General features: G+C 37.7%; 1 protein-coding gene across 1 annotated transcript in view; it reads right to left on the reverse strand.

Annotated features, from left to right (window-relative positions):
• syn2b (synapsin IIb) overlaps nt 1-23465 on the reverse strand; it is a gene marked incomplete at its 5' end in the record, with an annotated part of 191081 nt that overhangs the window by 8162 nt on the left and 159454 nt on the right. The window contains 3 exons of the mRNA XM_069942405.1: nt 6847-6913; nt 9063-9212; nt 20479-20581. Of these exons, the coding sequence (XP_069798506.1) occupies nt 6847-6913; nt 9063-9212; nt 20479-20581 (320 nt within the window). The remainder of the gene's footprint in view (nt 1-6846; nt 6914-9062; nt 9213-20478; nt 20582-23465) is intronic.

The raw sequence follows: 23465 nt of genomic DNA on the forward strand, positions 1-23465 counted from the left end.
TCTTGCATTCGCCTTTTTGCCTAAAATTTCCACAATATCAGCGCATAAATGATGGAGAACAATTAATTGCAGTTATTTTTTACAGCAAATTTTGGGCCTTTATTCTTCAAGTAAAACAGTATGTTAACTATTATGAAAGAATAGAGACAGGTACATGGGGACCTAACCCTAGCAAAAATTTGTGATGAACTGCTTGTACTAGTACTGACAATAGCATTTCGATTCTAAAAGAGTCTCAGTCCTACCAAAGAACATCATCTCACCACCATCACCCTGATACTGCATTCTGTCTATAAAAGCAAGTTCTTTTGAAAGTACATTGACTCAAATCTTTACTTCTGCTTCTTCCTCCATAGATGAGGCCTGACCTGCTGAATTTTTTATTTGCATCATAAAAGATGCACAATGATGTGGTTGTGGGGAAATAAACAAAGTTAGTACTATTAATCAGAATAGCCAATGAACAATCACAGCTTTCAGAGTGCAGCGTAATAGAAGATACATCAACATGATGTAAAATATAACAGTTTTACCAAAATGGGCCCCTTAAAATATATAATTGGCTTCACCTGCTTTAGTCCTCTAGAATATTAAGTATCTATGGCTCTGGATTTGATAGTCAATGGATAACAAAATTTTTCAAAGGTTTGCTTCCTGAAAATTAGGGATTATGATAGACAACTTCAAGATGAACAAAAAGATAATTTCAGATTTGGTGTATCACGTAGGAAATTGGAGAAACATTAAATTAACTTTTATTGAATTTAGCATTAAGCATATACTCGCCACAAATGTAACCAAATATATCACAGCTGTTGCGACATTGACGAGACATTTCTGCTATAATGTATCTTTCTGAAGATAATAAATGCTAATAAGTACATTCACTATGAAGAATATGTTCAATCTATAATCAATGTAATGCACAACATCTGCATATGTGAGCTGCTTTTATAGCCTGTCTGTATCTATCCTGATGCATGCCCAGGCATAAGACAATATTTGTATAGCACCTGCACTGAGTGCATCCCAGGCATGCTGGACTGACCAAGACAGCTTACTTTGTGGGCAATATACTAGTAGATTTAAAATATGACAAGAAATCACAAAAAAAGGATTATATCTTAAAAAAGGGTACGTGATAGGAAACTTTTCAGATGATTTTTGTGTTCAGCAGCCCTAAATGCATAAAATACACCTAAAAGTGTTCAGGAAGCAAAACCTTCATTAACCAATTTTAACAGAGCCTGCAGCTACTTGGCAAAATTCCTTCAAGTACCAATGTGGAGCTATGTAATCTTAAAATTGCACACATTCAGTCAGCCCAACACCATTATCCCATGGCAGCAAACTGGCTTTTCTACCATTCCTCTTCCATGCACATCCAAAGAACAAAAAAAATTGGTCAAAACAGTGCAGTAAATGATGGATAATATATTACCTGAATCTTAACTATAATAGAAACAATATTACTGAAATATTTCTAAATTAGTAACAACACTTCAGAAGTACTTTATTAGTTAGAAAGCACTTTGAGAAGTCTTGAAGTGCAAGTCTTTTTTTTTAAGAAGATGATTGCTTGAAAATAATAACGCTTGAACTTTTGGCTTTCTTATCTTCTATAATTCATGAAAACTAGGTTAAGTAAGCTTTGACACATTAGTATAATCAAGGCTGTTAAATTCAAATAATTAAAAAAAATATTTTGCAACTATAAATCCCAAATCTTGTACTCCTGCAAACAATAAGATGATTTCCAAAACCAGTGAAATCCTCTCGCCATCTTCCTTCATCATCTATGGAATGTATTGTTGTTCAGCCAAAGGAAGTAAAAGGATAATTTTCACACTTGAAGCACAGAGCTGTGATTGCTGTATCACGCATTGGATCATTAGATTGTGGACCCTTGGGCAGCCTATTTCCCAGCCATTTCAATATCTATGTGATTCCTCATCTTCAATATTCCATTCTGCTTTCTTAATATGTCCTGTGCTGGCTAAATATATCCTTGAACATCTTAGCAGTGACACTGATTGTAATTCAACCAGTTTTCCACAACTAATAAGATTAAAGCGACCAAAGTTTTGGAGTTGTTCCCTTAACAAGGGCAACTCAATAGCAGAGGAGCTGAATGAAGCATCAGGTGAATGGTGCGTATTGAATACTGAGAGTGGAGATTGGAAAGGAGTGAAAGCAGAGTCAAAGACAATAAAATAGATAAAATAAAGGAGGAGCTGTTAAAGGCCTGGAGATATTGAAGAGTGGAAAAGGAAAAGGATTATTGTTTGTGTTTAAAAGGGAATTATGATTGTATTCTATATGGTTATATTTTTAACGTGAGTGAGAACAGTATACAGCTTGAAGAATTTCATGTGAGATTTTCATAATACATTTCAGATTTACTGTTTGAGGGTTTGGAGAGTTGTCTAAAAATCATTAGTAATTATTATTGGTGTCAAATGCTCCATACAGTGCCTGCTAATTGCATTTTGCCTCCTCCCCCCCCCCCCCCACCCCACTGCCCTCCCAAAAAAAGGTGGGGTTTTGTGATTATTTCTTAATGTACACATGTTTCTGTACAGAAAAAAAGACAATCTGTGGCATGTCATGTATTACTGTGGTTCAGTGTTCCTCCAAAATGTTGTAATTTTACATAATTCATTCTTCTCCTGGATTCTGAGGATAATATTAAGGCAACAATTATTTCAGATGAAATTTACTGGATTTATTAAGTGGTAACTTCTGCCATTTGTAATATTAGATAGCTTGTTGATGTGACTCTATGAAAGCCATGCATGTTAACATTTGTAGTGTTAGTGCATTCTTTTAATATGATTTATAAAAAATAAAAATTATTTTAACAATATCATTGCTTAAAGTTTTTACTTTCAAAGTAACCTATATAATTTTGATTACGATCTTGGTAAAATTCAAAATTCTGTGGAGTAGTTTTTTCCATTTATTTGCCCCTGTACTCCACAATTTTAAATTTGTAATCAAACATTTCACAAGTGCATATTCAAGATTTTATTCAAGGTTATTTGTGTACATTTTGGTTTGACCATGCAGATTTAAAGCACTTTTTATACATAGTCCCCTCATTTCAGGGCACCATCATGTTTGGGACATTAGGCTTCACAGGTGCTTGTGATTACTCAGGTATGTTTAATTGCTTCAATGGTGCAGGCATAACAGAGCTAGTCTTGCTTCTAAGTTTTGGATCACCTTTGGAGTCTGTAGTTGCCATTTTTCAACATGAAAAGATCAGAGTTGTGCCTTTGAAAGTCAAAGAGGCCACGATGAGTCTGAAAAACAAGAATGAAACAGTGAGAGACATTGCCCAAACCTTAGGATTACCAAAATCAACAGTTTGAAACATCATTAAGAAGAAAGGGTGTACTGGTCAGCTCAGTCATTGCAAAGGGACGGGTAATCCAAGGAAGACCACCACTGCTGATAACAGTAGAATTTTCATTATAATGAAGACATATCCTCAAACACTGGTCTCGACAGACCAGAAGCATTCTTCAGGAAGCAGGTGTGAATGACTTCTGTCCACAGAAGACTTAATGAACACAAATACAGAGGCTACACTGCAAGACACAAACCATGGCAAAGATGGTATGTTTTGGATTATGGGAAGTTCCTTTTTGCCTCCACACTGCTCCTGCCGTCACTCACCTGTCCACAAGACCTTATTCTGGAATTCTGCAGGCTCTTTTAAATAATCTTTGGCAAACTATAATCTGGCCATCTTTTCTGTGGCTAACTAGTGGTTTGCATCTTGTAGTGAAGCCCCTTTTATTTATTTTCATGAAGTCTTCTGTGGACAGTAGTCATTGACCTATCCACACCTGCCTCCTGAAGAGAGTTTCTGGTCTGTTGGACATATGTTTAGGGATTTTTCTTCGTTATGATGAGATTTCTTCCGTCATCAGCAGTGGAGATCTTCCTTGGCCTACCAGTCCCTGAGGTCATCAGTACGCTCTTTCTTCTTAATGATGTTCCAAGCTGTTGATTTTGGTAATCCTACCATTTGGGCGATGTCTCTTACTGTTTCATTCTTGTTTTTCAGACTCATCATGGCTTCTTTGACTTTCATTGGGCACGACTCTGGTCCTCATCTTGAAAATGGGCAACTACAGACTCCAAAGGTGATCCGAAACTTAGGAGCAAGCCTAGCTCTCTCTCATACCTGCACCAATGAAGCAATTAAACATACCTGAGTACTCACAAACACCGTGAAGCAAAATGTCCCAAACATGATGGTGCCCTGAAATGAGGGGACTATGTATAAAAAGTGCTTTAAATCTACGTGGTCAAACTAAAATGTATACAAATAACCTTGAATAAAATCTGGAATGTGCACTTTGATTACATGTGAATTGTTTGGTTATAGATTTAAAACTATGGAGCACAAGGGCAAATAAAGGAAAAAAAAATCTTTGTTATAAACACTAAGGATGCTCAATCCATTTCTTTTTACATTAAAGAAATTAATTTCAGTGTGGAGTGAAAACGTTTGATACTTTTTTCTAAATGTTGATGAAAGTTGTATATTGTGTATCTTCATTAAAAATCTAAAAATACAGTTGGGATTTAAAGTTTTAGTGATTATAAATCAAGATGTCATACATTGAGAAATCTAACAAGTACATGGGGTATTAGCATTTGCTAAAGCTATCCAAGGTATAATTTCGCTCCTGAGCAGGATTTACATATTTTTTGGTTTATTAGCTCCTGTTTTTCACACAAATTGCATATTTCAACTTCCCAATTGTTCTTCCTTGTTTAAAAAATTTAAGTATGATACAAATTTTCTGAGTAAATCAAACCTAAACTATTTGCAACTTGATGATCTGATAAGAGGCATGATTTTAATGATCTCTAGGCTTTTGATCTTAAAAGTTAGAAAACTATTCAAAGAATGAATTTTTAATAGTTAGGAGAATGTTTAGAAATTGTAAAAAGTTATTTTAAAGATATTTCATTCATTTTACAGTCATTGTCCTTGGGAACATCAGCATCAAGTTGACATCTTTCATGTAATAAAACATCTCACAGCAGCAAAATGATAACTCCTATTTGATAACTGCTTTTTATGTGTGGCTCAATTGGAAGTAAGCAAAAATATGTGAACAAGTGGGTCGTGAGTAATGTAGAGATTGTTTGAGTTGCAATGAGTAGATTGTTCAATGCTATATGCTCAAGTGTTTAGAGAATAAAAGTGAGAGATCAGCCAGAACCTCATAAAAAGGCTTCAGCTGCAGATGACCTGAAGTGGGGTAGTTGAGTGATGTCTCAGATATAGCAATATATGGTGTGAGTGATGTTGCTGGATTTATGGTTAACTTACCTCAAAGTTAATTATGAGACCAAATTTGCAAGCTGATTGGTTCAGCTCCAGTTGCCAGGAAGAAGGATGAATTTGATAGTTAATAAATGGAGCCTTTGGTTGAGGCCAAAGACAATGGCTCCAGTTTTCCACACATTTAGTTAGAAGGTTTCTAGTTACTTAGTAATGGATATCCACAAAACGTTCGATAAGTTGGAAACAAAGGAACTTTTGAAAGATGGTGATGCAGAACGGCTGTGTTTTGTCTGAGTACATGTGCAAACTGAGATTGTGTTTATCTCATTGTTTTATGACTTAATGTCATTTCAATTATTTCAGCAATAATAACCTAACAACACAGCAGTCTTATTAATTCAACTTGTCACATGCTTTGACTTAATTTTATGGTTATATTATTCAGAAAGTTAAATTCCCTGGCTTTTGGTAATGATTTACAAGTACCATGAATCTAAACATCCACAATAAATAAATGTGTAACAATATTAATCTTAAAAGTGTCCAGGGTTCAGTCGCTGTGTATTGAAATACTTGACTACAACTAAGTGATAGAGACCTATCAATACCTCAAGGTGATTTAGGAGCATTTGGATATGGTTGTTGCTTCATACAGCCAAATAGTCTGCCAGAAACAATCACAAATTCCAATATAAATAAAGCCTATTTAGAAGCGATACTTTTAATGAATTGTCTCTCACCAACAAAATGATTTTTCACAAGAGGAAGAGGGGAGTGATAACTGAAACAAAGAATGAATTCAACTCAAGATTACAGAAAACGTATCCAAGGTTACTATTTGCAATGCCTCTTTTGAGCTGTTGGTGTCAGCCTTTGCTCCAAATTAGACTCTAAAATGAACTGTATTCCAAAATTAAACTGATTAAGCTAAAATGTCAAAATCATGTGAGTGATGGACAGGGTTGCCTTACTTATTTCAGAAACCAACAAAAAAAGTATGGATTAAAGATAATATTCTGCTAGCACAAGGATTAACTGAAAAATCGATGCTATAAAGTTTAAACTCTTGAACTGACCATTACCTGTTCCATTTAATTCTCATGCATAATAACAAGGAGCACGAGGTAAAAGCATGGGATTACTTCTGAAACCATTCACTTCACAACATAAAATACTCTGAAACACCATATCGAGCTATTGAATGAAGTACAGCAGCATTGGACTCTGTATAGGCATAATCGTGTGTACTGTTTACAACACTGTGTCTTAAACTGCAGTCCCAAGGTCACAAAGTGTACCATAAAACATAACTATTAATTACAACCACAAACATTGACAAATAAACATCAGACAGTACAGTTGACACTGCATAGAAAAACACAGTCCAGGTCAGCACTGAAACACTGCCAAAATTGCACAGGAAATTTTTTCTCATTTGGCTAAAAATCACCATCCTCTTATTTATTTTTATGAAGCCTGGACTTGTTTTGGTCCTACTGCAACGCCATTACAGTCGAGAATATACTGTAAACAACCTTGTGGTGGAGGTCGCTGCTGAGGAAGTGAGCCTGGCTGAGTCTGTGCCTCCTTCAAACTTCCACCCTACAAAAGAAAGATAGAAAGAAAAAAATTAGTCCAAGAGGTTATGGGCTCCCAGCAATAACTATTCAAGCACTAAAATGTGACTGTCATCTCCTTACTTGGTGCGGGTCAAAGTATTTTGGAGACGAATGACATACTGAATGAAGTAATCAAAACACAAGATTGAAAATAGTTATTCAAGACCTGGATTTGAAAAATAGGCAATATTCTGTGTGAGTCTTTCATATATGTTTAAATTAGCCTTTCATTTATAACAACCCGCTTATCATCTTGAATCCACTTGAAATACGTTTTTTTTAATGCTGCATTAACTTTTCTGATTTATTCTCAAAAGGGGTATTATTGACATTTCTGTTCTTGTACTGACTATATGCTTTCTTTATTTCTTTATCTAACCCTGGATCTGTTGTCCTTGCTTTTCATCCTATGAGAATCTGTTTCCCTTTTGGGAACATCTGCACATAGAGAAACAGTTGATATTTCAGGTCAGGAATGTTTAGATGAAGGGTCTTGGACATTAATCTTTAATTGATTCTTTTTCCACAGATCCCACCTAAGCTACTAAGCATTTTGGACTTACCAGTTTGATTCACACAAGGAAGTTAAAAAGCAATAGAGACAATTTCTGAGGTCTGTCTACCACCTTCGCAGCAACCCCCTCCCCTCCCCCACCCTGATCGAGGTGATTTACCGGGATCATTGTTTAAAGAGAGCTTGCAAAATCTGTAAGGACCCCTACCACCCCACACATAGCATCTTCCAGCTACTCCTATTGGGAAAGAGATACAGAAGGATTACAGCCAGAACCACCAGGCTGAGAAACAGCTTCTTCCTACAGGCAGTGAAACTGCTGAATGACTACTAAAACAACTAATATATATCAATAATATTTATTGATACAAGACATTTATATAGGTTCTGCATATCTGTGTATATGTAGAGTTTGTCCCCATCTGTTTAATGTCTGTATATTTGCCTGCAGTTTTTGCACCGAGGATTGGCAAACGCTGTTTTGGCGGATTGTACTGTTACAATCGGATAAAAAAAAACTTGAATTCTTATTATTTCACTTATGAATGACTCCCACTTGCCAGAAGCAGACTTACCTGCAAGTAGCTGCTCCCAGCCCATTTTTTCAGGTCCTATCTTATCATATTGAAACCAATCCATGATTTTAATTTCCAGTCTATCCTTTTCCATAACTAACTTGAAATTTACAGAGTTTTGGCCACCATATCCAAAATGCTCTCCCACTGATAGTCCAACTGAGATCAGGTGTTAAAATTCTAAGGGGGCTAGAGGCCCTGTGGCTGCAGAGGTGGAGGTAGCATCAGATGGGGTGGTGAGATCTACAGAAACTCGTGGTCTCTGAAGGGACTCCCTATTGATTTTCTTTCTCCTCTTTGATTGGGGGCACTGGACCAGTGGCACCTCTTTGTCGACAAACAAGGCAAACAAAAGAAAACACATCTTGTATACATGACAATAAAGAAACCTTGAAAGGAAAATTAATGGAGGAATGCGATTTGGTCTGAGTACTGGCACAGATGAATTGGGTCAAAATAGCCTTATTCTGAGTTGTAAGAAAATATAGGTTATGGAAAATGAAATTACAAGATAACTGAAACCCATAAAATGATTTTAACTGTTTCTGTTTTAGGTGGCAAAATGCTGCTGCCAGAGTCGTTAAGGCAAACTACTGGTTTTGGTTATCAAGTACCAAGATCCCATTGGTACTTGTATACTTTTTACAGAGGTGACAAACTGTTGCTTTAGGTTGAAACTAGAATTGTGAAGTATTTTACAGAATTGGACTAATGGAAAATTAACTGTTTTTCCAGGTACTGTGTAATATTAACTTTGTTATAAGGGACTTTCATTTTTGCTTCTAGTTATTATATGTCTTCAAAGGAAAAATTGGGATTAAACAACAAGTAGGCAGGACAAGATTGTTCTGGACTGTCTGATAAGAAATAGCTAGATTACATGAAAACTGAATTTATTGACTGGTATCTTGTTTCACAACATCAGCAGGTAACTACAATAACATTTTTTAATAACTTGGGTCCCCGTATACTTCATTTTAAACACAGGTAGTGGAAAGAAATACAAACAAGCCCATTGCATACATTTTTGCTATATTGCTTGCCTGTGGTTGCTGTGTGGCAGTAGGTCTTTGAGGTGATGCAATTGATGGCCTTGGTATTAGTTGGTTCATTTTGGCCAAGACCAGTTCAGTTAGAAGCTCCCTGTCTTCAGCCTGATGTTCCCCAATTAAAGGCATTGCACAATCCATGACCTGTAAATGAGTAGAAATTTGCACGGTTGAGAATTGTTTTATATCATCGTACACCTTGTTGAAACAATTTTTCCAAAGATTCCACTATTTATTCCAAGGCCTCTCAAAGGTTTTGCAGAACTAGACTAACCAGTCTGTTAAAGGTTTCTCACATTTACATTCCCACTTAGTGTGCTACTCTCGCTATGACGAGATGAGCCAAAGGGACTGTTTCTGTGCTGTAGTATTCTAGTGTTCTATTCGTAATTCCATTTTGGTGCATTATTCTGTACCATTTTTAAGTGATTATGCATGTATTCCATTGTCCTTAAAGATCCCTTACCATTTTATGCATCAGATTATTTCCATTGGTACAGGTGTTTGGTAATAATAGGTACTGCTGGACCCATCACCACTACAGCATTACTTTATTCAGAAATAAAACCTCAGTTTCAACTTAGGATACAATGGAAGCTTTATAAAGAGATACAAGAATCCAAAAGAGGATGGAATGACAATAGGTCAATTGGACGAACAAGTAATAATTTATCCAATATTAAATTCATTGAATCTGCTCTGGGGAGAAAGAACACATCTCTCATCTGCTCAATCTGATCATGGATGATTATCCTGGCAACAAACTCTCCCCACAATAGCTTTCAATTTCATGATCTTTCAAAAACCAATAATCTTCTACGATACTACAGATGTGGCTTCAACAACACCAAATCTGTCTAATAAAACCTCCCTATTGGTAAAAGAGAAACTCATTTGCGATAAAGGCCAAAATAATGTTTGTCCTCTTTACTAATTGAACCATTCTGTTAACTTATGTTCCCTCTGTATTTATTTGTAGTTCTTCTCCATTTAGATAATAATCTTATTTTTGATTCCTCCTACTGTAGAGCACAGCCTCGTACTTTTCCTCACTAACCCCCATTTGCCAAGTGTTTGCCCAGTCTTTCAATTTATCTATATGCATGGTTAGCGTAGCAGTTAGTGGAATGTTATTATAGTGCTTGCGAATGGGTTCATATTTAAAGGAAGGAGTGTCGAGGCCCTGACTGGAACACTGGTGTGGAGGTGAGTCAGATTGTCAGTGCGAGGAAGGTGAACCGAAGGCCTGATCGGAACAGGGTCTGACTGGGACACCAGAATAAGAGCCCAAGTGTCTCCCTATTCCTGTCTGGTAAAAATCTTTGTCTTTTATTAGTATTAGGTATATAGTAAGGCTTTATCTGTAAACTTGGGGGAGTGGGGAGGTGTTTCATCTTGTATTTGTATGTGTGAGTTGTTAGACAGCACATGGATGAAGGAAATGGTTCTTTATTTTAAAGTTGATGTAAACAGCACCATGAGGCCGGCCATGAGGCTGCAAACCTCCATTACAGATATTGCATACACTGTGTGTTAGCACCCTGGTGGCAGCCAAGTCTAATCAATCAGTAAGTCACTGCTAGTTGCCTTGCAACCAAGATCACTATCATTACATCTCCCTTCCTTAAAACAAAAGTAGCTTATTTTAACTAACATGTTTTCTTTGTATAACTCTGCAATTTTAACTTTAACACCAAATTGTCAACATTGTTAACATTTTTAAAACTTGTTTTGTGCGTTCACATTTACATACACTAAAACGTGAAGAGCGAATAAGATAGCACTACTTAAAGGAGTCTTTAAATTTGCTCAACAAGTCAATTAGGAGGATTCATGTGTCTTGACAATCTCCTGATTGATTATCCTTGAATCTGAGTTGTTTCCTCAGACGATGCCTTCTTAGCTGTGTATTCAGGTTGTTCAACAGTATTCGTCTTTCCATCTACTGTGGTTGGTCCCATTTGAAGGTCTTGACAATTTCTTCGTAGAACAGCACCTTCATCTGTCTGAATGATGTATGATCTTTGGTTGGACTTCACTAAGGTCAGTTCCCTTCTGAGTCCATAAGTTTGTTTTGCCTTTTAGTCTTACTTGGTCACCAGTGTGAAGTTCTGGTAGGTTTTTTGTTCCTCTGTCAAAGAAATACTTTTGCTTTTCTTTCTGTTATTTTTTGAACTTCCTCACTTTCTCTCCCTCTTTCATTTTTAGGAGGTTCTCCTGAATAGGTAGGTTTGATCTTAGCGTTCGTCCCATAAGGAGTTGTGTTGGTGACATACCACACTCGACCGACATTGTGCGGTATACTAGCATGCTCTGGAAGAAGTCTGATGATATCTTGATGGGTCTCGCTGGGTTGTAAAATCTCAGAACTGGTTCCTCTGTGAGCAGTTTCTTTAATCCACTCCCATTCAATGTTTTTTCTGTTAGTCTTCTCAATGGAGCCATCTTTTCTGAGAGGTTGCATATTAATTTACCCATATAGTTGACCATTCCCTTCAACCTCTGTACGTTCTTTTTGAATTGTGACATTGGCATGTTCCCAATAGTGGACACCTTTCTGGGATCTGGTCTGATGCCCTCACTGCCAATAATATCTCCTACAAATGTTAGTTCTGTCACCCCGAGCTGGCATTTCTCTCTATTCAGCTTCAGCACTTTCCTTCATCTCTCATCATCCTCCATTCTCGTGGTTCCCCATACTATGATGTCATCCATTGAGGTATCAACTCCATCCAGGTGCTCATAGACCATATGGATAGTTTTGTGATACACTTCAGAAGCTGAGGCAATTCCGAATGGTGACCTTAGGAATCTGTATCTGCCAAATGGACTATTGAATGTGCACAGTCCTGAACTTGCTTCATCCAATTTCAACTGCCAAAATCCTGATGATGCATCTAACCTGCTGAAAAACTTTGCATTTGCAAACTGTGACATGATTTCTTCACGCGTCAAAAGCTTAAAGTGTTCTCTCTCTATTGCTCTGTTTAGATCTCTTGGATCCAAGCAAATTCTAAGATTTCCATTCTTTTTGTCCAAAACAACAAGTGAACTCATCTATCTTCTGAATTACGTTCAGGCTTTCCATCCTGTCCAACTCTGCTTTTAGTTGCTTTTGAAGTGCAAATGGAACTTATCTGCATGGATGTATTATCGGTGGTACACTTTTATCCACTCTGATCGTGTGTTCTCCTGGAATGCAGCCTAGACCCTGAAATAGGTAATTGCCAGGTTCAGTTTCTCACAGGCTTTTAAACCTAGTATGGCCTGTACATCCTTTGGTACCACGATGAATGCTAGCATGTGCTCTTTGTCCTTGTGTTTCACTTTGACCATGCATTCTCCTTGCACTGGTATATCGGTACCTAAATGTCCTGTCACCTTCATTTTTGTTCCATACATCTTTTGTCTGGGTTTAATCTTCTTAAAATCAGACTCTGATATTACATTAATTTGTGCTCCAGTATCCAATTTAACTGAAATGTACATATCATTCACTTTTAATCTCAACATCCAGTCTCTGTTTTCTTTTCTGTTTCAGTCACAACGTCTACATAGAATTCCTCTATCTCTCTTTCATCTACTGCATGAACCTTGCTTTGTTCCACTTGGTTCCTACAGCAACAGGCATAATGGTTGCTTTTATTGTACATATAGCATGTTTTACCATGTGCTGTACACTTTTTGGTAGGTGTTGTGTACCGCATCGATGACATGGCTTTCGATTGTCCCTTTAATTTTTGTTCGCTGGCTACTCCTCTCTTTCCACTTTGGTGTGCTTTTTGTTAAACGGTTTACGTCTGTTCTTGCTCACTGCATCCACATTGCAGCTAGTTTCACTGAACAGCTCTTATGTCAGCATTTTTACAGTTTCTGTAGCCCTACAGAGTGCTATAGCTTTTTCCAGGTCTAGATTTTGCTCTCTTAGCAGTCCTTCCCTTAGACTATTATCTAGAATACCACAATGGTCTGTCTTTTATCAGTGAGTTGGTCAGTCCACCAAATTCATATGTTTTGCTTCTGTTTCTCAATTCAGTCACATACTGATCAATACTTTCTTCCATTTACTGTACACAAGCGAAAAATCTGTGCCTCTCAAACATCATGTTACATTTAGGTATGCAGTATGCCTCAAACTGTTCCATTATTTTTCCAATTTAATTTTGTCTCCTTCAGCAGCAAATGTGAAGCTATTATACACCCACCAGGGCTTCATCACCCATGACATGCAAGAAAACTGACACTTTCACTTTATCACTTTTCTTGTCAGCTCCGAATGCCACTAAATACAGTCCAAAATGCTGTTTAAATCTGTTCCAATTTTCAGCCACATTACCTGTCAACTGAAGTTTTGCTGATGGATGCAATCCTTCCATTTTTCACTGTGTTAGCTTCTCTTCACTGATTAGTTGCTGACTTTAGATTTTACCTTTTAATTTCCTCATCCCACTTCTGACACCAAGTTTCATCTTGTATTTGTATGTGCGAGTTCTTAGACAACACATGCATGAAGGAAAAGGTTCTTTGCTTTAAAGCTGATGTAAACAGCACCATGAGGCAGGCCATGAGGCTGAAAACCTCCATTACAGATATTGCACACTCTGTCTAGCAGCCAAGTCTAATCAAACAGTAAGGCATTGCTAGTTGCATTGCAACCATGATCACTATCATTACTGGGGAGGGTTAATTACGATGGTGGTACGGTTTGTGTTGCATCTAGTACAACACTGTTAAAGCACTAGTGACTGAGGTTCAAATTTAAATTTAAATTTTGTAAGTTACAGGAATTACTTGAGTAAAATGAATAATTAAAGACTACAATATTGATGTTTTTTCCAAATTACTTTATATTTTGCACCATCTTTTGTAATTTAAATGTTGTATCTTAATGCAGGTGTATTAGTTAGTCATTGGAAGAGTGAGTCTCAGTCAACCAGAAAATTAGCATATCTGGCATCCGCGATCCCCATAGGTGCCGGATAATGGGGATTTTAGCGTATAAATATTGTTATCACAAAATGGGATGAATATAACCATTGGTTGTTTACATATATATATATATTTCTATGAAATGTCTTCCTTATTCTCAACACAAGCAAGAAATTGATGTTCTTATATAATCGTGTGTACGTAGCAGCAGCACAATGGAAATTGGAGAATTTGATATTGATGCCATCTGTCTCAGGATGACTGAGGCGGAAACTAAAGTGTTATTCCTCCACTTTGCGGGCGGCTATGGACAGATTTGGACAGTATGGTTATGGTATGTGGAATTAAAATGGTTGACTACTGGGAGGTTCTTTCTGTTGCAGCAGACAGAGTGAAGGTGGTGAATAAAACGATTTCCCAGTCTGTGTCCAGTCTCCTCAATGTCAAGCAGGCTGCATCAGGAGCCTCAGATGCAGTAAATGAGCCCACGAGTGATACTGAAGTGAAATATTGCCTCACGTGAAAGGACTATTGGTGAAGAAAGAGATTCAAATGTTAGTGTGGTACTTCTTGCGGTTAGAGGGCTAGCTACCATGGGGACCTGAAACATCAACTTGTTCCTCTTACCACAGATTCAATATTTTGAATATTTTGAATAGTTTTTTAATCCTTTTTAGATTAGAACTTGAAATATGAATTTTGTTGGAAAGCTTCATTGGGGAGAGTTGAGCACACTCAAAGGTTTATCTGCACTATTTTTGAAAAAAAAAAATTGAACTATTATTATAGGTCTGAAATCAAAGATATTTCAAACATGGTAAAGTCATTTTCATCCTTCTCTATGAACCAGATATGATTTGACCACAATATAGTATTTTAATACTATCTTTAATTCCAGATTATTTAATCAACTGAATAATCTCTATCACACATCCTTCATTGCAAGTATATTCTTCCTTGTGTATAGACCAGACACTTACAAAATATTCTGGCCACAGTCTCACAAGGATTCAATATAATTGGAGCAAGATGTCTTTACTCTTGTACTGAAGTTCTCTTGCCATATACAGCAAAATACTATTTGTCTTCTTAACTGCTTGCTATACTTGCACATTAACTTTCAGAGATTTATAAAGGACATACCAATCACTCTGAACGCCATTGCTTCACAATATTGATTACAAATAAAGTTTCTCTACCACGGTGGATAACTTCATATTTTTCCTCATTATATTCTACCTGCCATCACTTAATCCATTGGCATCTTTCTAGAGCTTCCCTGCTTCCTCCTCAAAGCCCACCCTACCATCTAGTTTAATATCACCTGGATAAATTAGAGTTGTTCAAATCAGCTGGAGCTCCAGTGGGACCCAACCTGAAATTATTTCTTTCTAAAATTTTAATTAATTTTCTTGGAACTGTATAATAGCCCCTTCTGGGATTAGCTTTGATACTTCCATCTTTCCCTCCTATTAATGGAGCTCACTGAATTGCTTTCTGCTTCCAGCAAACCTCGGTAATATAATCAACAGTCGAAATACAAAACAATGCTAATGGAGATCAGCTTACTTTTGGTTATTTTGAAAGAGTTTAGCAGGGTGAATATGAGAGGATGTCTCTGTTACCTGGATAACTCGATTCAAGGTTAATGAGTCAAATATTTAGGACTGTGGATAGTAAGAATTTCTCCTCATTTTTCATTTTTCATAAGAGAATTTCATTTTGAATTCTCTTATGTCAAAGGGCTATGAATGTTCAGCTCAAAGCTGAGATTGATACTGCATACGTAAACATTTTTAAGCATTGTATACCATTGAAGGAAAGCATTCCACTCATATCTCCTTTTCGAGAAAATATTCAGGTAAATATTTGATGACTTAAGGATTATAGCAGAGTTCCTTTACTCTGTATACCAGCTACTGAATATGTTATCTCCTCACTTTGGAATGGTATTTACTTATTAAAATCCAGAACTCAACATTTTAAAACAGTTAATTATTTTATTTATTACTTTTGGATAAATGTACATTCACTATATATATTGTTCATTCGTTCCTTCTTGTGTAAATAAATAGCATGAATTTTCCCTTGTGTATAATCTTTTAAAAAATTCTATTTATTGTACCTCAATCTGGCTTAACCTTGGCAGGTTCAAAGAGCAAATTTAAAAAAAGATAGATCACCATTAAGCAAACCGGTCTACACAGTTATTCCTCCTAACTATGATTCTGTACTAACAGATTTCTTAACTTTCTCATCAGAACATGAATCAATTATGCCCCATCCCTGAATGTCACATATGAAGACATATATCAAACCTACAATATAAAGACTAGGTCTACCCTCTGATCTAGACAAGGAACACAGAACATTTGGACTTGGTTAACTACATGTGTTGTTATTTAGTAATTCCATAGCCAATATGTGGATACAAGCTTTGGAGCCAAATGCACTGGCCTCATAAGCATCTTGACAACACCAATTTCCCATCCTACCTACCCTCTGCCAGTAAATACCTTTTGGCACAGAACATTCTTTCAATTATCCATTTTTGGCACATGTTTTAAATGTTGTTGGATGTAACTAAGTATTCCACTAATTATTAAATTAATCCCCAAATATTCAAGCATAGAATGGTACATTCTGCATCATTTTATTTCCCGTTAAACCCTACTGACCTGAATGATGGAATATTGGTAAACATTAAAATCTAGGCGTCTACCGGTAATCATCCATATTCAGTATCCTGCTCCCTGCATACCCCTTGATCCCATTAGTGGGCAGAAAGATATCCAACTTGGTTTGAATATATTTTATTATCTGGCTTCAACTGATTTCTGTGCTAGAGAATTCTACAGGCTACCAGCCAGGAACAAAATATTTCTGCAATTTTTTTGCCAGTTGCGTGAGGCTGTTGGTTGCTTGAATTCTGGATAACTGGAATTTTACTGTAATAGCAAAATATGGGTGGCAGAATGATAAAGCATCTCAATTAGTTGTAGAGAACTATAGTTGAACTTGTGTACATTATCACTGAAGACACCACAGATTAATCAATTGACTACAACATGAATACTCTGAGTTGTCTTCCTCTAGAAATTTTGGTGATTTGGCGCTAAAAAGAAATTTATTTATTGACTGCTATGGAATCTTTTATTTTATCTCATTTCAAAATTAGACAAGTAAAGGTTATTTAATTTATTCTTCATTCACGGTGTCTGCAGATGCTTGTGTTTTACCTCGGTCTACTGCAAAATGATGTGACATCTATTCGAGGGATTTCCTACCCTGAAGAAGTTCTTCATTACTCTCTTCTCTCTCACTGCTTCCCATCTGTAAACCCTGCTGAGTTTATGTTTTGACTTCAGTCACGATGTCTGCAGACTTTCATGTTTTACCCCTTATTCTTTCACAAATTTTGTGCTATAGTCAAAGTAAGTTTAAGTTATAATATACCTTTGGACACCCAACCCCAACCCGCCAATTTTCCCCTGCAACCGCTGCAACCGTGTCTGCCTGTCCCGCATTGGACTTGTCAGCCACAAACGAGCCTGCAGCTGACGTGGACATTTACCCCTCCATAAATCTTCGTCCGTGAAGCCAAGCCAAAGAAAGAAGACACAGCAATGTACAAACATTAACATAGTAACTCAGCATGAAGTAGCTCACTTAAATTTTTCTAATAATATTTAGACATACAGCACAGTGAAAGGTCATTTTGGTCCATGAGGCTGTGCCACCCAATTTACATCCAAATAACCTGCCCCCCCCCGGTGTGTTTCAAACAGTGGGAGGAAACCGGAGCCGCTGGAGAAAACCCATGCATATACAGGGAGCTCCTTACAGACAGCGCGGGATTCAAACCCGTCCCGATCGCTGGTGCTGTAAAGGCGTTGCGCTAATTACATGAATACTTCTAGTGTTCTCTCTAAAAAACTGTTATATTGCTATGGCTGAAACATAGGAAGGTGTATATAATTTAAATTTATCAAATCCATTAATTCTGCTAATAAACGTTTCTTTCAGACATACAACCAAACTTTCCCATCTACTATATATTCGTTATCCAATTACACGCAAAGAAATGTCTATCGATAATTCATTTGCATCTGATCATAGATCATTAAAATACTAGTTTTCATCACTGGGTCTCTTGTTTTACTTGATTGTCATTTAAAAAAAATCCCATTCATACTTTTAGTTTGGGACAAATGTATCTAAATTTCCAACAAAATTGATTTTTATAGCCTTTACTATTGGTTAATGAGATTTGGCAGAGAAAGGTGAAACAAATAAAAAATATAAAAAGCAAAAGAAAAATGCTTTTACAGGTATTTACGTAAATAAAGAGCTCTAAGAGTACATTAGTGATATCACTGGAGCTGATATAAAAGTAATGGGGAGGTTATGAAAGATAAAAGAGAGAATTACAATGAGAAAAATGAAAATGTTCCCACAATTCTGTTGAATGAGGACATCAAGGGTTTTGACCAAAGACAATGGAAGAAAAAGTTAAATATGATTAACTCAGGGTGACATAGTGGGAATCATGGCAATGAGGGCATTTCCAGGAAACTGCTACCTTTTTTAGCAATTGCCACTCACAGATTTGGTTGTACGCAATTGAATGGGGGGCACAAATAAAATGGTAACCAAGCTTATTGCATTGTCCTGGGTATACATAAGCTTCTTCACTGTTACTAGAGTTGTACTCATTTAGGCATATTAAATATTTAACTCCTGATGAAGTTGAATAGCTCCTTTTGTGACATGAATTTCCATGATGCTTGCTGCAGAGAGGGGCTTGGGGAGTTCTGGAGGTGAAGTCATTCGCCACAGAGAAGGGTGCTGCAGAGAGGGGCTTGGGGAGTTCTGGAGGTGAGTCGTTCGCCACAGAGAAGGGTGATGGAGAGGGGGGCTTGGGGAGTTCTGGAGGTGAGTCGTTCGCCACAGAGAAGGGTGATGCAGAGAGGGGCTTGGGGAGTTCTGGAGGTGAAGTCATTCGCCACAGAGAAGGGTGCTGCAGAGAGGGGCTTGGGGAGTTCTGGAGGTGAGTCGTTCGCCACAGAGAAGGGTGCTGCAGAGAGGGGCTTGGGGAGTTCTGGAGGTGAGTCGTTCGCCACAGAGAAGGGTGATGCAGAGAGGGGCTTGGGGAGTTCTGGAAGTGAGTCGTTCACCACAGAGAAGGGTGATGCAGAGAGGGGCTTGGGGAGTTCTGGAGGTGAGTCGTTCGCCACAGAGAAGGGTGATGCAGAGAGGGGCTTGGGGAGTTCTGGAGGTGAGTCGTTCGCCACAGAGAAGGGTGATGCAGAAAGGGGCTTGGGGAGTTCTGGAGGTGAGTCACTCGCCACAGAAAAGGGAAATATAGTTACCATGGTGGTTTGTGCCACGCTATTACAGCCAGTGACATGGGTTTGAATCCACCACTGTGTATAAGTAGTTTGTATATTCTCCCTGTGATTCCTCTGGGTGTTACGGGTTCCTCTCATGTTCCAAAGATGGACAGGCTTGTAGATTAATTGATCACATAGGTATATTTGGGTGGTGTAGGTTCGTGGGCCTAAAGGACCTTTTACTGTACTGTATCTCTAAAGTAAAACATTATTTAAGGAGGGGATCAAGTTAATTATACACCATGCCATTGAAAGTAAAGGGTTGGTCTACCATTTATCAATCTGCATGTGGATTAAACCCAGGCCTTGCTGCATACAGACATAACTTGTTCATATTTTGAGAAACTGAAATAGAGCAGAACACTGAAAAAAAATGAGAATTAGTTCTAATTCTGACCATATAATGACAATAAAGGTGTAGGCGAGTCAATAAAAAGGGGCCAACCATATATTCTTGGTGGACTGCGGACTATAGAGACTGGAGGAGAAGCTTGTGTTTGATTATGTTCTGGCTGTGATTGGTTTACTGATGATCTCACTGAATTCAGGGAAGCCAGCAGCATTTCGTTAGTTGTTTCTGTACTGCAGCCTGGCAGTAATCGGATTACAGCGTTTTAAACACTGAATCACAGCAACAGATTTGGGATGAAATGTTCAAAATGTTTGGAAAGAAAAGTGAGGTGGTAAGATGGAATGTTGGTATCTCAGGGAATGTCTGAAGTTTGAAAGCAAGAAAGTGCTCAGGAATCAATGAAAAAATTATCAAACTTCAATGTATTTCACATGTATGGCAATCATGTTGTGCTTTTGCAATGACCTAACATAAGGTTCAAACGTTTCAAGCAAAATCCTTTTAAATTGCCTCTGATGTGTATTTACATTTGGATGGTTACCAGAATTTGTTGTGTGACACAGTCTGCTTTATGGTAATGAACCAGGATTATTTTATATTTCTTACTGTCCGCAGAATGAGGAAATTACACTGGCTTTAATATTAAGTTTTAGAAAATGCATGGTAATCATTTGTATGAACTATTGCTAGGAGCTAATTAAAGTTACTTTGAGCTTGTAGTGCTCTCCTTCCTTACCTCAATAATATAATCCTTTCCATCCTTTCCATGGACAGCTTTCACAGCACAGATATCCAATCCACCAAACATTTCAGAGCACACATCAACCCAAAGCTTGTACCTATTGTAGGAGAGAGAAAAAAAAACATTTTGCTAGCCATTTAAAAAAAAATTATATAGGCCACATTTTGAACTTGATCACTCTTTGAGCAAAGGGACATCCTATGATGCCCTCAAGAAGTATTTACTGTCCATCATTTAAAAAAACCTGTAAAATAAATGGTATAAACACAACAGCTAAGTTTGACAGCTCTGTTGTATAAAGACCTAGATTTTAAACCAGGCTGGAGTTGAGGCAGATTCTAAACTATCCTTGGAATGTGGAGGAGATTTTAACTTCCGGATGGTGGATGTGTCAGAAGACCTCAGGTGGCAGAACCTAATGAAAATAAACATTCATGACTCAAAGAATCTGTATTTTTATCAGGAGGAGATCCTGCTTTAGGAAAGGAAAGAGAAGCTCAAGGCCCACAAAAATAAACCCAAGAATTAATTTCTGGACCATTTTTCCTGATCAGTGCTCTTCTTTGTAATGAATAGATGTGATTTCCCATTTAAGGCCTTTATGAGTCCAATGGACCTCCAAAGATATTTGGGGAGCCTAATCTATTTACATAATTCATCCTCAATCCTAAGACACTGGTTAACAAGAGGATCTAACTGTCCTTGGCTGTTGTCACTCTGGTGGCCGTGATGAGCAAGTTAAGATCACAACTTATGGGGGGAGTCAGCAATATCGATATCAGTGTGACCCACTAGCCATTTCAACTGGCTGATAATTTGGTTTCCACCATGTGGGTGGAGAATTTAAATGGTCTGAAAGGTTTTACAATACAGAAGTAAAACTAATCAAGGACTAGACCAGCCATTCTCAAGGTGGGCCCTACCCACCCTCCCCTACTCCCAAAGGGGCAACAGCACATTGAAGTAAAAATCTTGTTTTCTTTTCTCCTCAAGTAACATATTTTTTTTTGTTTCTTATGTAGTCAGTAGAAAAGAAGTAAGAAAGAAACCAAAACTTTACTTCTTCACAGAGAAGGGGGCCCATAAATCTTGAGCAGAGTCCTGGGCAGAGGGCAAAGCCAATATAAGGTTGAGAATGGCTGGACTAGGCAATAGTAATGTGCTTCAATTTAACTAAAATTATGGATCTTCTGTCACAAAGTTGCTTGCATTTTAAGAAGACGTGTATGATTGTTTCATGGGATGGATCATACCCATCATTGGGTGCATCTCTGTTTGCCCTGTGGCCACTTTTGAGGTTGTATGTTTTCCAAGGGTCTACCAGCACTGTGGCCTCAGTCAAACAGCTTGAGCTTTTCAATGTTTCTATGTACCTTGGTGTGATGCACTGTTCGCCAGAATCAGACACACACAAAGATAAAGACTGTACAACAGGCTTTAATCCACAAAGACTTCCACTGAGCCAGGTTGGCTGTAGCTGTAGTAACTCTGAGTGAGGCTTCGGGAGACCGGCACAGGCTTATATCCCGGAGGGTGATTGACACCCAACTGGGTGGGGCTTGATCCATTCAGGCCGACTGATTGACAGCTGGCCAGGTGTTGTCCTGTCCCCTTACATTCCTGCAGGTACAGAGGTTACCCCCTGCAGTAGGCCGATGGTCTACCACCACACTTGGATCAGTGGAAAACATGAATAATAAAATTAACAATTATTATTTTAAAGAAAGAAAATAAATTCACTGAAAACACATTTAACACACTAAATATTAAATTTAAATTTAGCCATACAGCACAATAACAGGCTCTTCTGGCCTATGAGCCGGTGCTACCTAATTACACCCAATTCACCTAGACCCCACATGTATATTTTTGGAAGGTGGGAGGAAACTGGAGCAGCCAGAGGAAACCCACGCAGACCCAGGAAGAACATACAAACTCCTTAGAGACAGTGCAGGATCTGGACCTGGTCGCTGGCACTGTAACAACATTGCGCTAACCACTACGGTTATGTGTTGCCCAAATACCATTAATTCTTTCAATTCATTAAAATAAATAAACCACCTAATATTTAAATGTAAGGGAATGGCTCTATTCAAATGAATGAACCCTCACTGGATGCATCAGTTGTAGCTATCAGAAAGCAGAGGGGTCAGATATGAAGTGTGCAGGATTCAATGGCTCAGCAAGTTACCTGAAGAATCAGAGTGACCCGGCACTGTCAAGAAATGATATGAAAATAATATTCTGGCAGCATTCTGTTAGTAACGTAACTTAGCATGTACCTTCAGACATGGAGTTAAACGGGAAAGTCTGCAGACATTGTGATTGTAGTGCAATACATAAAGTATCGATAAACTCAAGCAGGACACGCAGCATTTGTAGGAAGTAAAGGTTAACCAATGTTTTGGCCCTGAGCCCTTTGTCAAGGAATGAGCAAAAAGCAGACAGGTATCTGAATAAAAAGGTGGTAGGAGGAGAGAGGAAAGGGTAGGGGAAGGAGCATGGGGGAGGGTATAAGAGAAAAAAGAGAAAAAAGGTGAGAAGTGATAGATTTATTTTCTATTGATGCTGAGTGACCTGCTGAGTTTGTCTAGCACTTCTACTTATTTTACCTTCATACATGCATATTTTACTATATTATATCAAAGGAATTAAGTTTCAAAGTAAACTACTTTCATTCACTTTATCTAGCCACAGGGTAGTCTGGAACTCAAAATGAAGGGTCAGGAAAGAAAATATTATTGAGAAATGAAATTGGAAATATTCATCCTTGGTATTTGCAGCTTTTAGGTAATTGGTGGAGGCTGTTGATTAATAAGTTGATTCTCATTACTGGCAAACCAGAAAAATAATTCAAAATTAAGTTTATATATGTGGTCCTGCAGCAACAGTGCCCTCTAGGACCTAAATGATGAAGGAATAATGTACTGGCTTGCAGAGATAAGTCTGAATTTTCTGTTGAAAAGATATCAACCTGAAAT

This window comes from Narcine bancroftii, chromosome 5 (assembly GCF_036971445.1).
Source record: "Narcine bancroftii isolate sNarBan1 chromosome 5, sNarBan1.hap1, whole genome shotgun sequence".
Taxonomy (NCBI): Eukaryota; Metazoa; Chordata; class Chondrichthyes; order Torpediniformes; family Narcinidae; genus Narcine; species Narcine bancroftii.